The sequence below is a fragment of the Rhinatrema bivittatum genome, chromosome 19 (genome assembly GCF_901001135.1).
Source record: "Rhinatrema bivittatum chromosome 19, aRhiBiv1.1, whole genome shotgun sequence".
Taxonomy (NCBI): domain Eukaryota; kingdom Metazoa; phylum Chordata; class Amphibia; order Gymnophiona; family Rhinatrematidae; genus Rhinatrema; species Rhinatrema bivittatum.
The window spans coordinates 30,181,094-30,196,686 of NC_042633.1; the positions used below are offsets into that span (position 1 = coordinate 30,181,094).

Sequence of the window (15,593 nt, forward strand, 5' to 3'; positions counted from 1 at the left end):
GTAACCCCCCCTCGGGATATATTCTTTGCCAAGGGTGAGGGGAGCACAGGAGAAACGTAACCCCTGGGCCGGTCATCCAGGATGAAAGGTCCAAAGGCCACATAGTTCTTATTTCATACATCTCCAGGATCCTGGTAGCCTTCTAGCGCGATCCGGAACCGGCACTTCTGCTGACACCCAGCAACAGCACAATCCCGGATTGCAGTAGGAGGCTACCAGGATCCTGGAGATCCACTACAAATAAAGGTACAAGGCAGGGGTAGAAGGGAAAGGGTTGGGGTGGAATCTGAGCTCGTGAGATATACTGAAAACAGAAAGGGGAAGCAGGGGGAGGAAGGGGGACTCCCTGCACCAATAATTTTTGTTTAAATATGAAATGGGGGTGGCTAGTTCGGCCCCATAGGGCCTTTGCAACTTGGGTGGGAAACAAGCTGCAATGTTGGTTTTTTTGTTTTTTTAAACAGGAAAGTTACTTAACTGTCTATATTCTTTTACATTATAGCTGGTTAAGTCTATAGTTATCTGACTAACCATAGCCAAACAACTTTAGACGTAACCAGCGAACTTCAAAGAAGAATATCTGGTTATGATAAAGTTATCTGGCTATGGTTAGTCAAATAACTTTAATCAGGGATATTCAGTGGGATGTTTCTCCCACTGAATATCCATGACAAGTTATCCAGCTAACTTGTCCACTAAACAGCCAACTGAATATGGACCCCACAGTGACTATAGAATTTTGAGACCCCTTCCAAAATGTTCACCTTTTGTTGCTTCATAGCCTGGAAGTAAAATGCATTAAGTCAGTGTTTGTTCCATGAATCACACACATCCTACACCACAACTGCCAAGTGAAAAATATATTTCAGAATTCCTTAGAAAATGAAGTAGAGGAGAAAGTGATGTCACTCACAGGCATGGTCGCTTAAGAGCAGAGCTGAATTCATTGTATGAAAAATAAGCTTATCCGAAGTCAGTGCCCGAGGACCCTAAAACATTGTTATTAGGAACAACACAATTGTGCGGGTTGAGCAAGATGCAGGTGAGACAGGGTGACTTAAAGAACTTCTTGTAACTGTCCAACAAAGGAGTTGTGAGAGCTGCAGCAGCACAAAATGGCAGAGAGAACACCTACTTCCAAGGAAACAAGACCACATACAATAGGAAGACATTTAGATGACTCAGTTGGCCTTTTCACGGGTAGAAATACATAAATGGCTTACAGAACTAAAGCAAGCTATCACCTCATTATAAAAAGACGTTAATAATTAAGTAAAGAGGGGAGTGCAATGAGATCAACAATCATCTGAGAAAGATCGGACGAACATGGAGAGACCTTTAGACAAACTGGGAAGAGGTGGAAAAAAAGAGATGCCGATTATAAAGACCTGGTGGCTAAGAAAAAAACCTTGGGACCAGATCTTGCAGAAATAATCTCAGGTTCTTATGGGCTTTCAGAAGTCTCTTAGGACCTAACTCCACTCATGCTCTCTTTACTGGAGGGTGCGTAGCCAAGTCTTACAGCTCCTATTGTCTTGGGGGGAGGACTTCGTAAAATCATGACCCCTAAATCCTAACATTTAATGCTCAGTTTTTGAAACCCATATTTTTGGAAAAAACAAAAGCCAGAAATCTGACAGTCCCATAAAGATAGCTGTATTCAGGATGAGGAAACTTCTGCTATTCGCATTTAGATTTGACACCGCTTTCATTTAAGGTTTGTTTATTTGTATACCATCATAACGGTGAACAATAAATTAAAGCATGAAAAATACAATAGTAAAATGATCAATACATAAAACAAGTAATAAAATAAGATAATCAATGAAGCATCATAAAATCATAAATACTTAAAATTAAACATATTTTCTCTATGTAGAACCTCCTGCCTGGATTGAGTGACATTCAGTAGAGCTGCTTGCTAGAAAATGTCAGCGAAAGAGCAAGCTGCAAAAAAAAAAAAACAAAACCCAAAACTATTTACCTTCCGGGTGCGAGTTTCATTTACATCTGTTATTTCTTGTTAGAAACTGAAGTAAACTGTTTTAAACAATCGGGAAGAAAGGAAAGGCTCTCCCTCTACTACCGCGTACCTCTTCCTGCTCCCAGCTCTGCAAGCTGCATCAAAAGTCGCCTTCTTTCCCGCTACTGTTTCTGCAGCCTCTGACTGGCTTCTGCGCCCGTGCGTCATCATTCTGCGACTGCTGGCAGGGCTTGCCCCTATGCGTCATCGCTCTGCGACTGCTGACAGGCTGGTCCGCTGCAAATAATAATAAAAAAAAAACCCAGAGACTAGTTCCGAGGCAGATTGCTACTGTTAGCGCTCGGTCGTTCACCTGCTCAACCCGCACAACGGGGAGAGAAAAGTACGGAAAATTGCCTAATCTGGCAAAACTGCCATCCTACAGCTTCTTTCTGTCTCTACAAATTCACCGTCGGGAGGGGAGAAGTAGCATGGCTTCTGCTATAAAGGGCAGAAAAGACACCGAATAATAGCAGGAGGTTTACAAGTAAGTCAGATCTGATAAAACCTAAAAACATTCACGGACTCAACAAACCTTTTCAGTGTTCTGAATTTAAAAAATGTTTTAAATATAGATTTTGGCTTACAAATCATCAGAAAAGTCCCAAAGGACTGAAGTTATTTAAAAGTTTTCCATGTGATAAATATTCCATTAAGAACCACAACCTGCAATGGCATGAAAGGACTCACATGCCCCATAAACCTTTTAGATTTTCTGAATGTGATAAATAATTCAGTCAGAAAGGCCACTTGCAAAAGCATGAATGACCCACAGGAATGAGAAATCATTAAAATGTTCTGCACGTGATAAATGCTTCAATAAGAAACGCAACCTACAGAGACATGAAAAGACTAACATGCCAGAGAAACCTGTTAAATATTCTGAATATGATAAATCTTTCAATAGCATATCTTTTCTAAAGAACCACAAAAGAATTTACTCTGATGAAGAACCATTTCACTGTTCTGAATGTGATAAATGTTTTATTCATAAAAGTTCTCTGGGACAGTAGACAATGATCCTCAGGAATGAAAATCCCCTTAAATGGTTTGAATGTGGTAAGTGTTTCATGCAGAAAATTGATCTTAAGTGTCACACGAATCCACACTGGTGAGAAACCAATTACATGTTCTGAATGTGATAACATGTTTCACGTGGAAAGGCTTCCTGCAAAAAACACGAAAAGACTCACAGGAATGAAAATCTCTTTAAGTGTTCTGAATGTGATAAATATTTCAGTCAGGCTACCTCTTCTTCTCTTTAGTGGCCAGCACAGCCACAGAAGAAGTGTGAGAATAGGAAATGTTTTCAGGCAGATGAGCAGCACGGCTTCTTCATAGAGCCATTGAATCATCTCCCCTGCAGCTGTCACTGCACCTTCCCGTGGTTCTGCACAGTATTGCACCACCACTGCTTACGGCTCCTTCCCTTGTCCCAGTCTCACACTGCAGCCCTACCTCCTGGGTCTCACTGCTGTCACCTCTTCGCTCACAGTGGCAGTGCACCTACCTCAGTTTTCTCATGGCTACACCACTGCCTGTCTTCTTCTCTTACCCCAGCATCATGCTACTCAAAGTCTGTGACCACTACCATTGTCTCTGCTGTAGCCAGCCAGCTAACTAAAGAACACTGTTATGGGGGGTAGAATTGAATGCCAAGGTTTCTCCATGGTCTGGTGGTATTACCAGTGTCTCAGTGATGCTGGTCTTCCCTGCCTGCTTTTTTTTTTATCAGTCTTTGGTGTCCCCACTAGGGGATGGCCACCTGCCCCTGGCCTAGAAATAGACACTGTAAGTCTGGATCTTAAGCACTGGGCGAGACAGCTGTGCCCAGTCTCTTGAGGTAAGCTGAGGGAGTTTCCTATAGACTCCCTCACAAAGCCTTCCTGCCACCCTCCTCCCCATGTTCTCCTCATGTGCACTCACAATACACTGTTATCCCCCACTCTCACACCACTAGAATCCATGCTGGGAAGTGAGGTAACCTCTTACCTGTTCCCAGAGCTTCCAGGGCCTCTTATGCATTCACTTTTACCCCCAGGGACAGGACGTTTGGGGAAGGGTTTGTGTCTATATGGATATTTTTGCATTTTCCAATGAAAACATATTTTCTCCAACAAACTATCCACTCAAATTAGCAAGTGTAAATGTGTGTGGTAGCACATGCATACTTTCCCATTAAAAACTGCTATAAGTCTGCTCGTAATTGACTTTGGATCTATGTAAGCAGTTATAAAATTACACCTGAAGTTTTTAAATTCTCTATATTTGTATATAGTCTGCAGGTAATTTTTATGCACAGCCTTTAGGCTATTTTTCTAACCTGGAACATGAAACTCGCTGTAATTCCGCAGGTCCTGGATTCTTTCTGATATCTGCCCAAAGAGTAAGAGGGGATGCTTCCTTCTCCTCTCTCCCACTTGCTCTCCCTGCACATGGGATGCGAAGACAAGGACTTAGCCAAAGCTTATGATGTTGTAGAGGAAACCTAGGAACTTAGTATAGGCAGAAGACTCTTAGCAGATGACTGGTGTCTTCCTCACCCCACTGCTTCCTCTGAAAAATCAGATCCTGTTCTCTTATAAACCTCTTCTTCTTCCACAGGAACATGAAAGGAACCTCAAACTGTGCAAAAAATAGTGTTTTTTTACATCTCAGTGTTTTTGCTCCAAATTATGATGACCTTTTATGAGAAAGGTTGAGAGCACTGTGTATACCCATGGTCCATTCCAGCCCAAGAAGCACAGGGTTTATTTACTCATTTCCATTGCCTTGGAATAATCAGGTTCAGCAGCAGAAACAAAAATCTGCTTGGCTGCTGCTGCCATTGCAGGTTATAAAGACACATGAGCAGCTGCTTCAGGATCCAGAGAAGGTCCTTCCCTTGACAAGGGCACTAGTGCATGGCTGGGGCCCTCGAAGTGCCAGGGGCCACCACCTACATACAGCACAGAGAAGGGTGTTTCCCTACACTTAGCAGCAGAGCAGAGGTGGTTGGGAGTGGGGGAACAACATCAGCCTATCCCACAGTGTAAGTAGAGTTCCCAAATGTCAGAAAATGACTCCTGTCCAGCATGTGCTGCCTGGGCAGTGACTTCGTGTTCGAGCTGTATTCATGTAAGAGAGCAGTGTTGCAATATTTTAAACGAGGTTTGTAGACCAAACTGGCCCATGCTCAATCTGCAGAAAACCCAATAAAGGCAGTAATTTTATTTCTGATGTTTTAAAACATTCAAACTTGTAATGTAACTTACAGTATGACAACAGGTAGAGATCCAGCTCCTCCCGCATTAAAATGACTTCCGGCCAGCGCGTGCAGGCCGAACAGGACATCGGAGCTCTAGTGACATACGGTTTGGGGGGGGGGCGGGGACATGCGAGTGACATCACGTGCGTATTCGGTGCGCGGTAGCGCTACGCGCCCACGCTCGGGTTTGGGATTGGAGGGGGGGAGCGCCGAGTTGGCGCCAAGTTTGGAACCTGGCGGCGTCTCTTCTGTTCCCAGGGTGACCCGACCGTTGAGTGAGACGTCACGGCAGCGCTCGGCCGGACCATTGGGCCGAAGGGCGGGCTTGAAAGCTTGAGTCTGCCCCGCCTCCTCTCTCCTGAGACTGAGCCGGTCGCCAGCAATGCCGAAAGCTGAGAGGCCGAAGTGGGGTCGGGAAGGGCAGGTACGTGTCGTCACTCTAAGCCGCACTTCACACTGAGGGGAGCACCCTGAGCATTGTGCAGCGAGCCCCTGCCCCCGAGAGCTTACAGTCTGAGTGAGGCCTAGGGTTGGGGTTTTTTTTGTTGTTTTGCGCCCAGACCTGGAGCTGTGGGGTGGGGCCCTAGGTCTCCCTCCTTCAGCAGGGTCCCCTGGCAGCTTTTAGCGCTCTCCCTCCCCCAGTTTCCCCTGGCTGGAGCTGAGGGATAGGGGAATCTCCCACTTCTCGGCCGTACCAGCTTCGCTGCCTGCAAATTCCTCCTTTTCTTTTTTGCCCTTTCCATGGGACGTGGAGCTGCCTAGTGCTTAGCTGAGAAAGCTACCGCCTCTCAGGTCGATGCATAAAACGGGCGCGCAGTGGAGGAAACTTTCAAAGGGTTTGCACGTGTAAATGCAACACACTGTTCTAGCGACTTTCAAAAGCCATTTACGCCAGTGAATCCTATTGACAATTCAATGGCAGATATTGTAGAAAGTTCAAAAACACATGAGCAAAGTGCATTTACATGCACAAAACCCTGTAAATGCTCTGGAAAATCAGGCCCAATATGAGTGCCCGTCTTCCGAATGCGCGCACAACCGTATCCCCTGTGTGCCCGGTGCAGTATTCAAATGAGCATAAAATCGGAGTGGCATAATAAAAGGGCACAATAACAGCGAAATGAGCATCTCTGGCACTCAAAGGTTTATTGCATCAGGTGCACAGATGTCTAAATTCTGTGTTCCTAACAAAAGTGTAACATTTACATCTGCAATGCCTATTGTTTACCAAAAGGAAAACAATCTCCCTCAGTTTTTTTAAGGTGTCCTTTAGCTAATCATCACGCTCTGCTCCATTACTCCCTCATAGTTTTTTTTTTTTTATTCTAACCCCAAATAACTAAAGCTTATACTAATCGCGCTCTACCCTACAAGGGGCACATTTATCACAACACAGAGTATCACTTTTTTTTATATTTCTCATGAGCCCTTGACTACATGTAAACTTCACTCCACCTCCAGAGCTGGAGTTATGTTTCCCACATAAAAAAAAACTGTGCGTTGGGTGTCCCGCCTTTGGATGCGCTGTCCTGCATTGGGTGGTGATAGCTCATGTCCTCATTTCTATTGAATGTACATGCATTGAGCACTATCCAGTTTGCATTTATTTGGCTGTGCTAATCTCCTTCCTGCATCAGTGGCTAATTTTACGTGCACAAAACGCACTTGGCTGGACCCACCTTATTGTTTCGGCTTGTGTATCTGAGAATAGACCAAAGGCTGGCCTCGGCCTTGCATGTTGTTTGATTTTTGCCTCTTTGTTTTAGCTTCTGTTTTGTAAATGTTTTCAATTTTTTTTTCCTGTTAATTTTTTTTTCTCCATCCTACCAGTTTTTCTTCTCTTCTTCCCTTCCTTCAGCCATTCTTTCCCTCCCCTCCTCCTTTAATCTTATAAGAAATATATTTCCACCTCATTCCACCTGGCTTATTCTGTACGAGATGGCACAGTTCAAAAGGCAAATGTTGTTTATGGCACTTGGCTCTCCATCACAGGGCTGGGGGGGGGGGAGGGTCTCAACACACTTCTGATCCAGACAGCCTGTGAGAATTTGAGATTGTAGGTGGTTCCTCCACAACCGTGGACAAGTATGAGTTGTCTCACCATTTTTATCAAAGAATCTTGCTTCAAGTTCTGCTCCCCTGTCTTGTTTCCCCTTATTTTATTTATTTAGTTATTGAAAAAATGTATAGCCCGCATGTTGCAAAATTTGTAGCGGGTAACAATAATACATACATAATTAATAAAAACACAGCTCTGTGAAGGGTTTTGAGGCTAGCTGTCAATCTGACTGCAGCCACCTGAACAGTGCCTCTTCTTTGCTCAAATACACTAATAAAGAAAGTTCTCTCTTATATGGTAAGGGGGAATAGCTTGATTATTGGTGACTGGTAGAATTGCTCACAGTCCCCAGTATTAGATTATAAACTGTGTGTCACATGTTGCGCTGTGGCCCTCAGTAATAGAGGTTGTTCTTGTTGCAGACTTCAGTGACGTTGGAGGACGTGATGGTCTCTTTCTCATCTGAGGAGTGGCAGCTGCTGGAGGAATGGCAGAAGGAGCTCTACAGGAGTGTGATGACCGAGAATTATGACACTGTGTCTTCTCTGGGTAAGGGCATCTCTGCCTGCCTGGGAGCTTTGCAGTCACCAAAATGGCTGAGCTGGCCTACTTTATTATATTTTCACTTTGTTTTAAAACTCCCTTTCCTGAATCTATGCTTAAATTATTCATGCCATATTTATGCTTCACATGTATAGGCCCCTGATGAAATTCCGTTCTTCCGCTGTTGCTGCTGTGTTCATGTTTCATTGAAATTAGAAGAGCAATCAACCGAAATAGACCTTGTAACCTATGCTTGTGATTTAGGCATAATCAACAGCAAATTTAACTTTAGAGAACACATTTCTACCAAACTCAGAGAAGGATATAATAAACTCAACTCTGATGCTTAAAACCGCTCTTTCCCCAATCTGATTCTAGAACTATACTACAATTACTGATTTTCGCAAACATGGATTATTGCAATTCTCTTCTACTTGGTCTTCCATTGTTTTCAATATGCCCTTTGCAAATTTTACAAAATGCAGCTGCCAGAATCCTAACAGGCATGAAGAAATGTGATCACGTAACTCCGGTATTAATATCTCTACATTGGCTCCTAATCAAATTCTGGATCAATTACAAAATCCTATGCATATTACACAAAATTATTTATGGTGAACAAACTGGCTAAATGCTGCCATCCGTCTCCATGTTCCACAACAAAACTTACGATCCAGAAACAAAGGCCTGCCGACCATTCCCTCAGTGCAGTCAGCCCAGGTTTAGTCAGGTTAGGGCTAGGACTATTTCACTTGCCAGTCCAAACATATGGACCTCCCTGCCGATCGAACTAAGTTTACAATCGGATCTAAAGTCTTTTAGAAAAGACCTAAAGACATGGTTATTCAACAAGGCTTCTCAAGGCTCAGAATAATATCTATGCAAGAACTGTGCTGCAGTAGCCTCTTTCTTTGTCATGCCCCATTTCCTTTTTATTTATTCTTTCATCTTTTTTCGACAAAGTTCTACTGTTTGCTCTGATTTTATTTTCTTTTACTTGTATTTATAATTTCACTTTTATGTGTTTTTATTTTAAATCATAGTAACTATGTTAACTGTTGTGATGGTACTCCCAAGCGACGGTATACAAAATCAATAAATAAATATATTGCCTGCATGGGGCTCTGATCGTGCTCAGCAACCCCCCCACCGATTCACTTAGTGGTTCCTGCACCTATGACTCTTAAGTAGGAGGTAGTTTTTGTTTTTTTCTGTTTTAAAGAATTAAACCCAAATATCTGCTCTGGAATGAAATAAAAAGAAAGGGAAAAGGAGATTGTGAGAGTGGTGTTGGCTGTAAATGTTACTGTCAACTTGATTGAAAGATCATTTCCTCTTACAGTTGTTTTACGGAGTCTGACAGATTTCCTTCTCCTGCAGGTGTGTGGGGCTGTATTATAGAGCCAGAGAACACTCCTTTAACTCTTTTTTTTTTTTTCTTTTTCTTTTTTTTTTTTTTTTTCTTTTTTGATATGATCCAGTAACAGAGGATGTCTCCTGCAAACTTGGCATTGCACCGAGGACTGAGCGGGAAGAAGAGGAGATGGCTGGGGATTGGACTCTCTTAGTGGCAAATGACGGTATGCAAAACCATCCCTCTCCTTGCATTCTCCCCTTCCATGCCACATAAAGGGAGAAGCTAATACACAGTGTGTGCTGTGCAAGGTTTCAGCAATCTCCACAGCATCAAACTGTTCTTATACCCACCCCCATATTGATCTCAAGGTCCCATATTCCATCATGCATATCGCATGATTTGATCAGCTCGGGCGATGGTAGTTTATTTTGTGTGGATTATATGTTCATGTTGTATTTATTATGTATGTGTTGTGTTTGTTATTGCATTTTTAACCTATTTATACTTTGGGTCTTTCATGGTGGTTGTGAATCTCCAAGAACCTGCTTTTGGGTCAGGCTGAGAGTCACTGTTCAGACTCCATTTATTTCCCACAGGGGCATGTTCTTAGGATATTGATGTGAGGCTGAAAAGTAGAAACTTAGGGTAATGCACAGCAGATCAACACTGCCAGGTCCAGCTCCACCCACTCTCCTTCCACAAACCTTAATTGATTTTGGATTTACTCATTTCTCCATGGCTAAGGATGTTCTGGGCTCAATCAGAGGCTTTTTTTAAAATTTCTGTTCCTGTTTTGCTGCCTATCATCACCTGTGGGAGGCCACTTTGATACATTCATGACACTTTCTGTAAAGAGAGATTTTTCTATTATTCGTGCGTCAACCTGCCTTTTGAAATCCATGATTCCTTGTCCTGAGGCATCTATCCACTGAAAAATGCCTCTCCCAGCAGATGCGATTCGCACCATATTATAGTTAGCCTTTGTCATGTAGCGCTATAGAAATGTTAAGTAATATATCTGAGATTTTTGCATGGCTCCATCATGTTTCCCCTCTGCCTACTTTTCTGTATGGTATGTATTTTCTTTTGGTGTCTTCATTTTCATACACCTGAATGATTGGAGTCCTTTTGTTTTTCTTAATTTGAATCCAGCTGAGGAAGTCCCCTACAGCACCAAAATGGAGGTGGAGGAACACCCTGAAGAATGGATAGAGGGAAGGGACCTTGAAGAGTTGACGTGTAAGGAAGCTGAAGAGAGAGAGCTGCCTGTTGCCAGCAAGAGGAAGACCAGAGGAAGGTCGCATCAGTTAGCGTGCAGCATGGAGACTTCTACTTGCCGTCTTAGAGGATCAAAGGCCTCTTATTCCACTGTACAAAAGAAAACTCGCAGAGGAGAAAGTCCAGATAAGACTTTGGTCCCTGAGAGGCACACCAACAGGAAATCCCAGAGAAACAGCACCCAATCAAAGATTTACTTATGCAAAGAATGTGGAAAAAACTTTGGAAGACAGGAGCACCTTGTCGTACATAGGAGGACACATACGGGGGAGAGGCCATATGCGTGTGTGGAGTGCGGGAGGGCTTTCCGTCAGTCTTCGGCCCTAAAAACCCACCAGAGAATTCACACTGGGGAGAAACCTCACTGCTGTGCTAAATGCGGGAAATGCTACACTGAAAAAAGGACTGTTAGGAGACATCTGATGTTCCCAGAACTGTGCAAGCCATCCAGAAGTGAGGCTAGTTTGCAAGAGAGACACTACAAATGTACAGAATGTGGGAAAGGCTTTCCAAAGCTTAGTGAGCTTAATAGGCACATTAAAATCCACACAGGAGAGAGGCCCTTTCCATGTTCTGTGTGTGGAAAAAGCTTCAAGGATAAGTCAACGCTCATTCGACATCAAATAACGCATATGAGGACTAAAACATTTCCTTGTGCTGAATGTGGAAAAAGCTATGGCCATCGGGATTCCCTTAGGAAGCACCAAAAAGCCCACAGAGGAGAGAAACCATATCAATGTACCCAATGTGAGCAAGGCTTCCATCACAAACCTGCTTTTTTGAAGCATCAGAGTGGTCATACAGGAGAAAAACCTTACAAGTGTGGTGAATGTGAGAAAAGCTTTGATGACCGCTCCTCTCTGCAAGCTCACCAACAAGTCCACGCAGAAGAGAAACCTTATCGATGCAAAGAATGTGGGAAAGGCTTCAACGATGAGTCCATGCAGGCTAAACATGAGAGAACCCATGGTGAAGTAGGATCATGGAAGTGTGCCGAATGTGGGACCAGCTTCCGTGATCCTGCTAGCCTGATTGAACACCAGAAGGCGCACAAGGGGAAGAGACCGCATAGATGCACTGAATGCGACAGGAGCTTTGCTCAGAAGATCCACCTTCTCGTTCACTGCCGAATCCACACTGGAGAGAAGCCATTCAAATGTACCGAATGTGGAAAAAAGTTCCGTTTTAGCTCCAGCCTCGTTAAACACCAAAGAACGCACACCGGGGAGAAACCGTATCATTGTACGGAATGTGAGAGAAGTTTTGCGGAAAATTCAAGCTTTGCTAAGCATTTAAAAATTCACACGGGGGAGAAACCCTACAAATGCACTGAATGTGAGAAGTGTTTCGTCCAGACCAGCTCCCTCAAGGTGCACCTGAGGACCCACACGAAAGAAAAGCCATACCAGTGCCCCATCTGTGAGAAATGCTTTGCTCAGAGCTCCTACCTCAATTACCATGTGAGGTTGCACAAAGTCAGGGGGCAGTTGCAGTGTGATGTGAGTCAGAAGTGCTTTGCCGACCGTGCTGCTTTCTGCCAGCATCAGCGGACCCACAGCGTGCCTGCTCCACGTCCTGCGAGTGAGCGCAGGAAGAGAGGTAATGCAGGCACGCTGAAAGGGAGTAAAGCGTCAAGCGGATCATCTCTTACCAAAAAACCCAAGAAGAAGAAAAAATAGATTGAAGGCTTATCTTGTCAAATATGGATTCTTTACCAGTTGTTAGGTTGTCTCTTGAACCTGAATAAGAGTTATCCAAAAATGATTTACATGATCTCTTGAGTCTACTACAGTTTTCTCATCTTTGGATGTCTGACGCATGCTAGTCTTCAATTTCCAACCTTGTCGCTGGGTAATTGTGCAGAATATAGCCTGCAACAAATCAGTTTTCTGCAGGAAATGGAGAACTCCTCTTGTTGGCCACAAAGGAAGTCCTATGGTGCTGCCTCTACGAACTCTCCTCTTTCATAGAGCTTGGGGTTGGGGCAGATTTCCCAGGCTAAACCAAGAAAGCCAGGTTCTGAACGGATGATATAGGGGCAGGAATTGTTCCCCCATCTGCTGATGTGCATCCATAGGAAGATTTGTGCGCAGAACCACGTCGGCTCATCCACTGGAAACAAAACGGTACATTTTCCTAGTGTGCAGTCAGATGGACTCAGGACCAACGGGTATTTGTGCTCTTCTGCTAGCAGATGGGCGATGAAGTCAGATTTCAAAGCTGACGTCACTCTAGATATAACCCCTGCAGTAACCTCAGCTCTTCAGTATCTCAGGGGAAAAAAAAAGATTAACATACATTTGCTTATGGGCATGTCAGTGCTGACTGCTCACTGTCTTCTACAGTTGGAGAGACAGATGATGAAGTAGCAGGAGCTGCAGTTGGTGATGATAAAACAGAAATGATCCTGCTGGTCTTTGGTGAATTTCTGGACCCAACTCCTGTTGGCTGCTATCCAAGCTCCACAAGGCACAGTGGAAGTGCAAAGACCCATCTCCAAGATGAATACACAGCTTTCTTTGGCTTCATAGTCTCTTACGGTGAGAGAACCTTTTCACTGTTTCACACCACTGAAACTCTTTAAATTGTTTGTTCTTTCATTGTGCGGCTTCCAAGCACAGGCTCCTCCACTTGTGCAGGGCCCTACCTGAATTGTACCTGTGCCTTACTCGAGCAGCAGTGTCTGGGGCCTGAGATCCCTGCTGACTGGGGACTTGGAAGGGCTGTGTTGGAGACCTGGCCCATGATGTAGCTTTCTGTGGCACAGACGGAGCTGGGTTGTGCTGAGAGAGGCTGCCCAGCTGCAGTCTCTTGGGCCATGTTGTTTTTCAGCTGGTGGAGACTATGAATTGCGACCAACCCTGCCTCCTCCTTCCTCCTTTTCTTCAGCTGTTTGGGGCCTGGGAGCCTGGCTAGAATAAATAAAACAGTCCAGGGCTTCCACATATTTCGAATACTGTTACAGATGAAAGCATTGCTCTCGCTAGAGAACTGTGGCTTATTAAGGAAGGTTAGAACAGAGCAGCCACAGCTCTCTCTAGCGGGAGCAATGCTTTCATCTATTGAGGAAAAAATGAACATAAAAATCCATTATAAGAACATAAGATGTGGCCATGCAGGGTCAGACCAAAGGGCCATCGAGAACCTGTTTTTGACAGTGGCCAGTCCAAGTTATTGGAAAGTATCCTGCAGATCCCAAAGAGTAGAGCCTTGTGGCTCACTCCCAGGGATGAGCTGTGGCTTTCCCAGAGACCACCTGGCTAATAATTGTTTATGGACTTTGCCTCCAGGAGCTTGTTCAAACCTTTTTTGTAAACTCAGCTATGCTGGATCCCTTGGCCATGTGTTTGAGTGGGGAAAAAAACACTTTCTCCAATTTGTTTTAAGTCTGCTGCTTTCTAGTTTTATGGTGTAAAAAAGTAAATCGCTGTTCCCTATTTATCTTTCTTTTTTTTTTCACCCTATTCATGACTTGATAAACCTCTGTCACATTCCTTCTCCGTTGTCTCTTCTCTGAGCTGAAGAACCCTAATCTGCTTAGCCTTTCTTCATAAGGGTGCAATTCCATCCCCTTAAGAACATAAGAAATTGCCATGCTGGGTCAGACAAAGGGTCCATCAAGCCCAGCGTCCTGTTTCCAACAGAGACCAAAACCAGGCCACAAGAACCTGGCAAGTACCCAAACACTAAGAAGATCCCATGCTACTGATGCAGTTAATAGCAGTGGCTATTCCCTAAGTAAACTTGATTAATAGCAGTTAATGGACTTCTCCTCCAAGAACTTATCCAAACCTTTTTTGAACCCAGCTACACTAACTGCACCAACCACATCCTCTGGCAACAAATTCCAGAGCTTTATTGTGCGTTGAGTGAAAAAGAATTTTCTCCCATTAGTCTTAAATGTGCTACTTGCTAACTTCATGGAATGCCCCCTAGTCCTTCTATTATTCGAAAGTGAAAATAACCGAGTCACATCTACTCGTTCAAGACCTCTCATGATCTTAAACACCTCTATCATATCCCCCCTCAGCCGTCTCTTCTCCAAGCTGAACAGCCCTAACCTCTTCAGCCTTTCCTCATAGGGGAGCTGTTCCATCCCCTTTATCATTTTGGTTGCCCTTCTCTGTACCTTCTCCATCGCAATTATATCTTTTTTGAGATGCGGCGACCAGAATTGTACACAGTATTCAAGGTGTGGTCTCACCATGGAGCGATACAGAGGCATTATGACATTTTCCATTTTATTCACCATTCCCTTCCTAATAATTCCTAACGTTCTGTTTGCTTTTTTGACTGCCGCAGCACACTGAGCCGACGATTTCAATGTGTTATCCACTATGACTCCTAGATCTCTTTCCTGGGTGGTAGCTCCTAATATGGAACCTAACATCGTGTAACTACAGCAAGGGTTATTTTTCCCTGTGTGCAACACCTTGCACCCTTTATCATTTTTGTCGCTCTTCTCTGTGTCTCTTCTAATTCTGCTATATCCGTGAGGTGGGGCAAGCAGAATGGCACCTGATACGCAAGGTGTGGTTGCACTATAGATCTGTAGAGGTAGTATTATAGGTGCAGTTTTAGTGTCGTCTATTCCTTTCTAATATTCTGTTTGCCTTTCTGACTGCTGCAGCACACCGAGCTGAGGATTTAAACACATTGTTCCCAAAGGACTCCAAGATCCCTTTTCCTGGGTGGTTGCTCCTAACATGGAATCCAGCATTGTGTACCTATTAGTTGGAATTATTTTTCACTTGGGTCTGGCAGGCAAGTTCCCTGTTCAGTGTCTCTTGCTGGGGCCAGATTTACATACCTAGGATGTCAGATTGTTTGCAGCTAATTCTGCTCCCATGATAGCTAGTATTAAATGTGACCTTACCCGCAGGGGCGGATTGTGGGAAAGTAGTGGCCCGGGGGATTTTTCTCCAACTGGCCCATGGGTACCCAATTACACATACAATATAATTTACATATATATGCACCAGTGGTGGATTGCAGGAAAATATAGGCCTGGGGCATTTTTTTCAAAACCAGCCCTTTCTCTGCAGCACATATGTCACCAGCTCCCAAAAGCACGCCTTGTTAATTC

General features: G+C 44.0%; 1 protein-coding gene and 1 long non-coding RNA gene across 3 annotated transcripts; one reads left to right on the forward strand and one right to left on the reverse strand.

The window, feature by feature from the left end:
• Nucleotides 1–1,723: 1,723 nt before the first annotated feature.
• On the reverse strand, nucleotides 1,724–5,463 carry LOC115080487. Of its 2 annotated transcripts, XR_003853573.1 has the most exons (4): nucleotides 5,278–5,463; nucleotides 4,347–4,648; nucleotides 2,094–2,260; nucleotides 1,724–1,947 (listed from the first exon to the last, which is right to left on the reverse strand). It is a non-coding gene; the product is annotated as an uncharacterized LOC115080487 (long non-coding RNA). The 2 variants fall into 2 exon arrangements; XR_003853572.1 differs by having other exon boundaries at nucleotides 1,724–2,260.
• A 37-nt stretch (nucleotides 5,464–5,500) lies between these two features.
• On the forward strand, nucleotides 5,501–14,122 carry LOC115080444 (zinc finger protein 260-like). The gene is made up of 4 exons (XM_029584607.1): nucleotides 5,501–5,694; nucleotides 7,752–7,878; nucleotides 9,354–9,452; nucleotides 10,382–14,122. Exons 1-4 carry the CDS (start codon nucleotides 5,653–5,655, stop codon nucleotides 12,184–12,186), a joined length of 2,073 nt encoding a protein of 690 aa, XP_029440467.1. The 5' UTR covers nucleotides 5,501–5,652; the 3' UTR covers nucleotides 12,187–14,122.
• The last annotated feature ends 1,471 nt before the right edge of the window (nucleotides 14,123–15,593 follow it).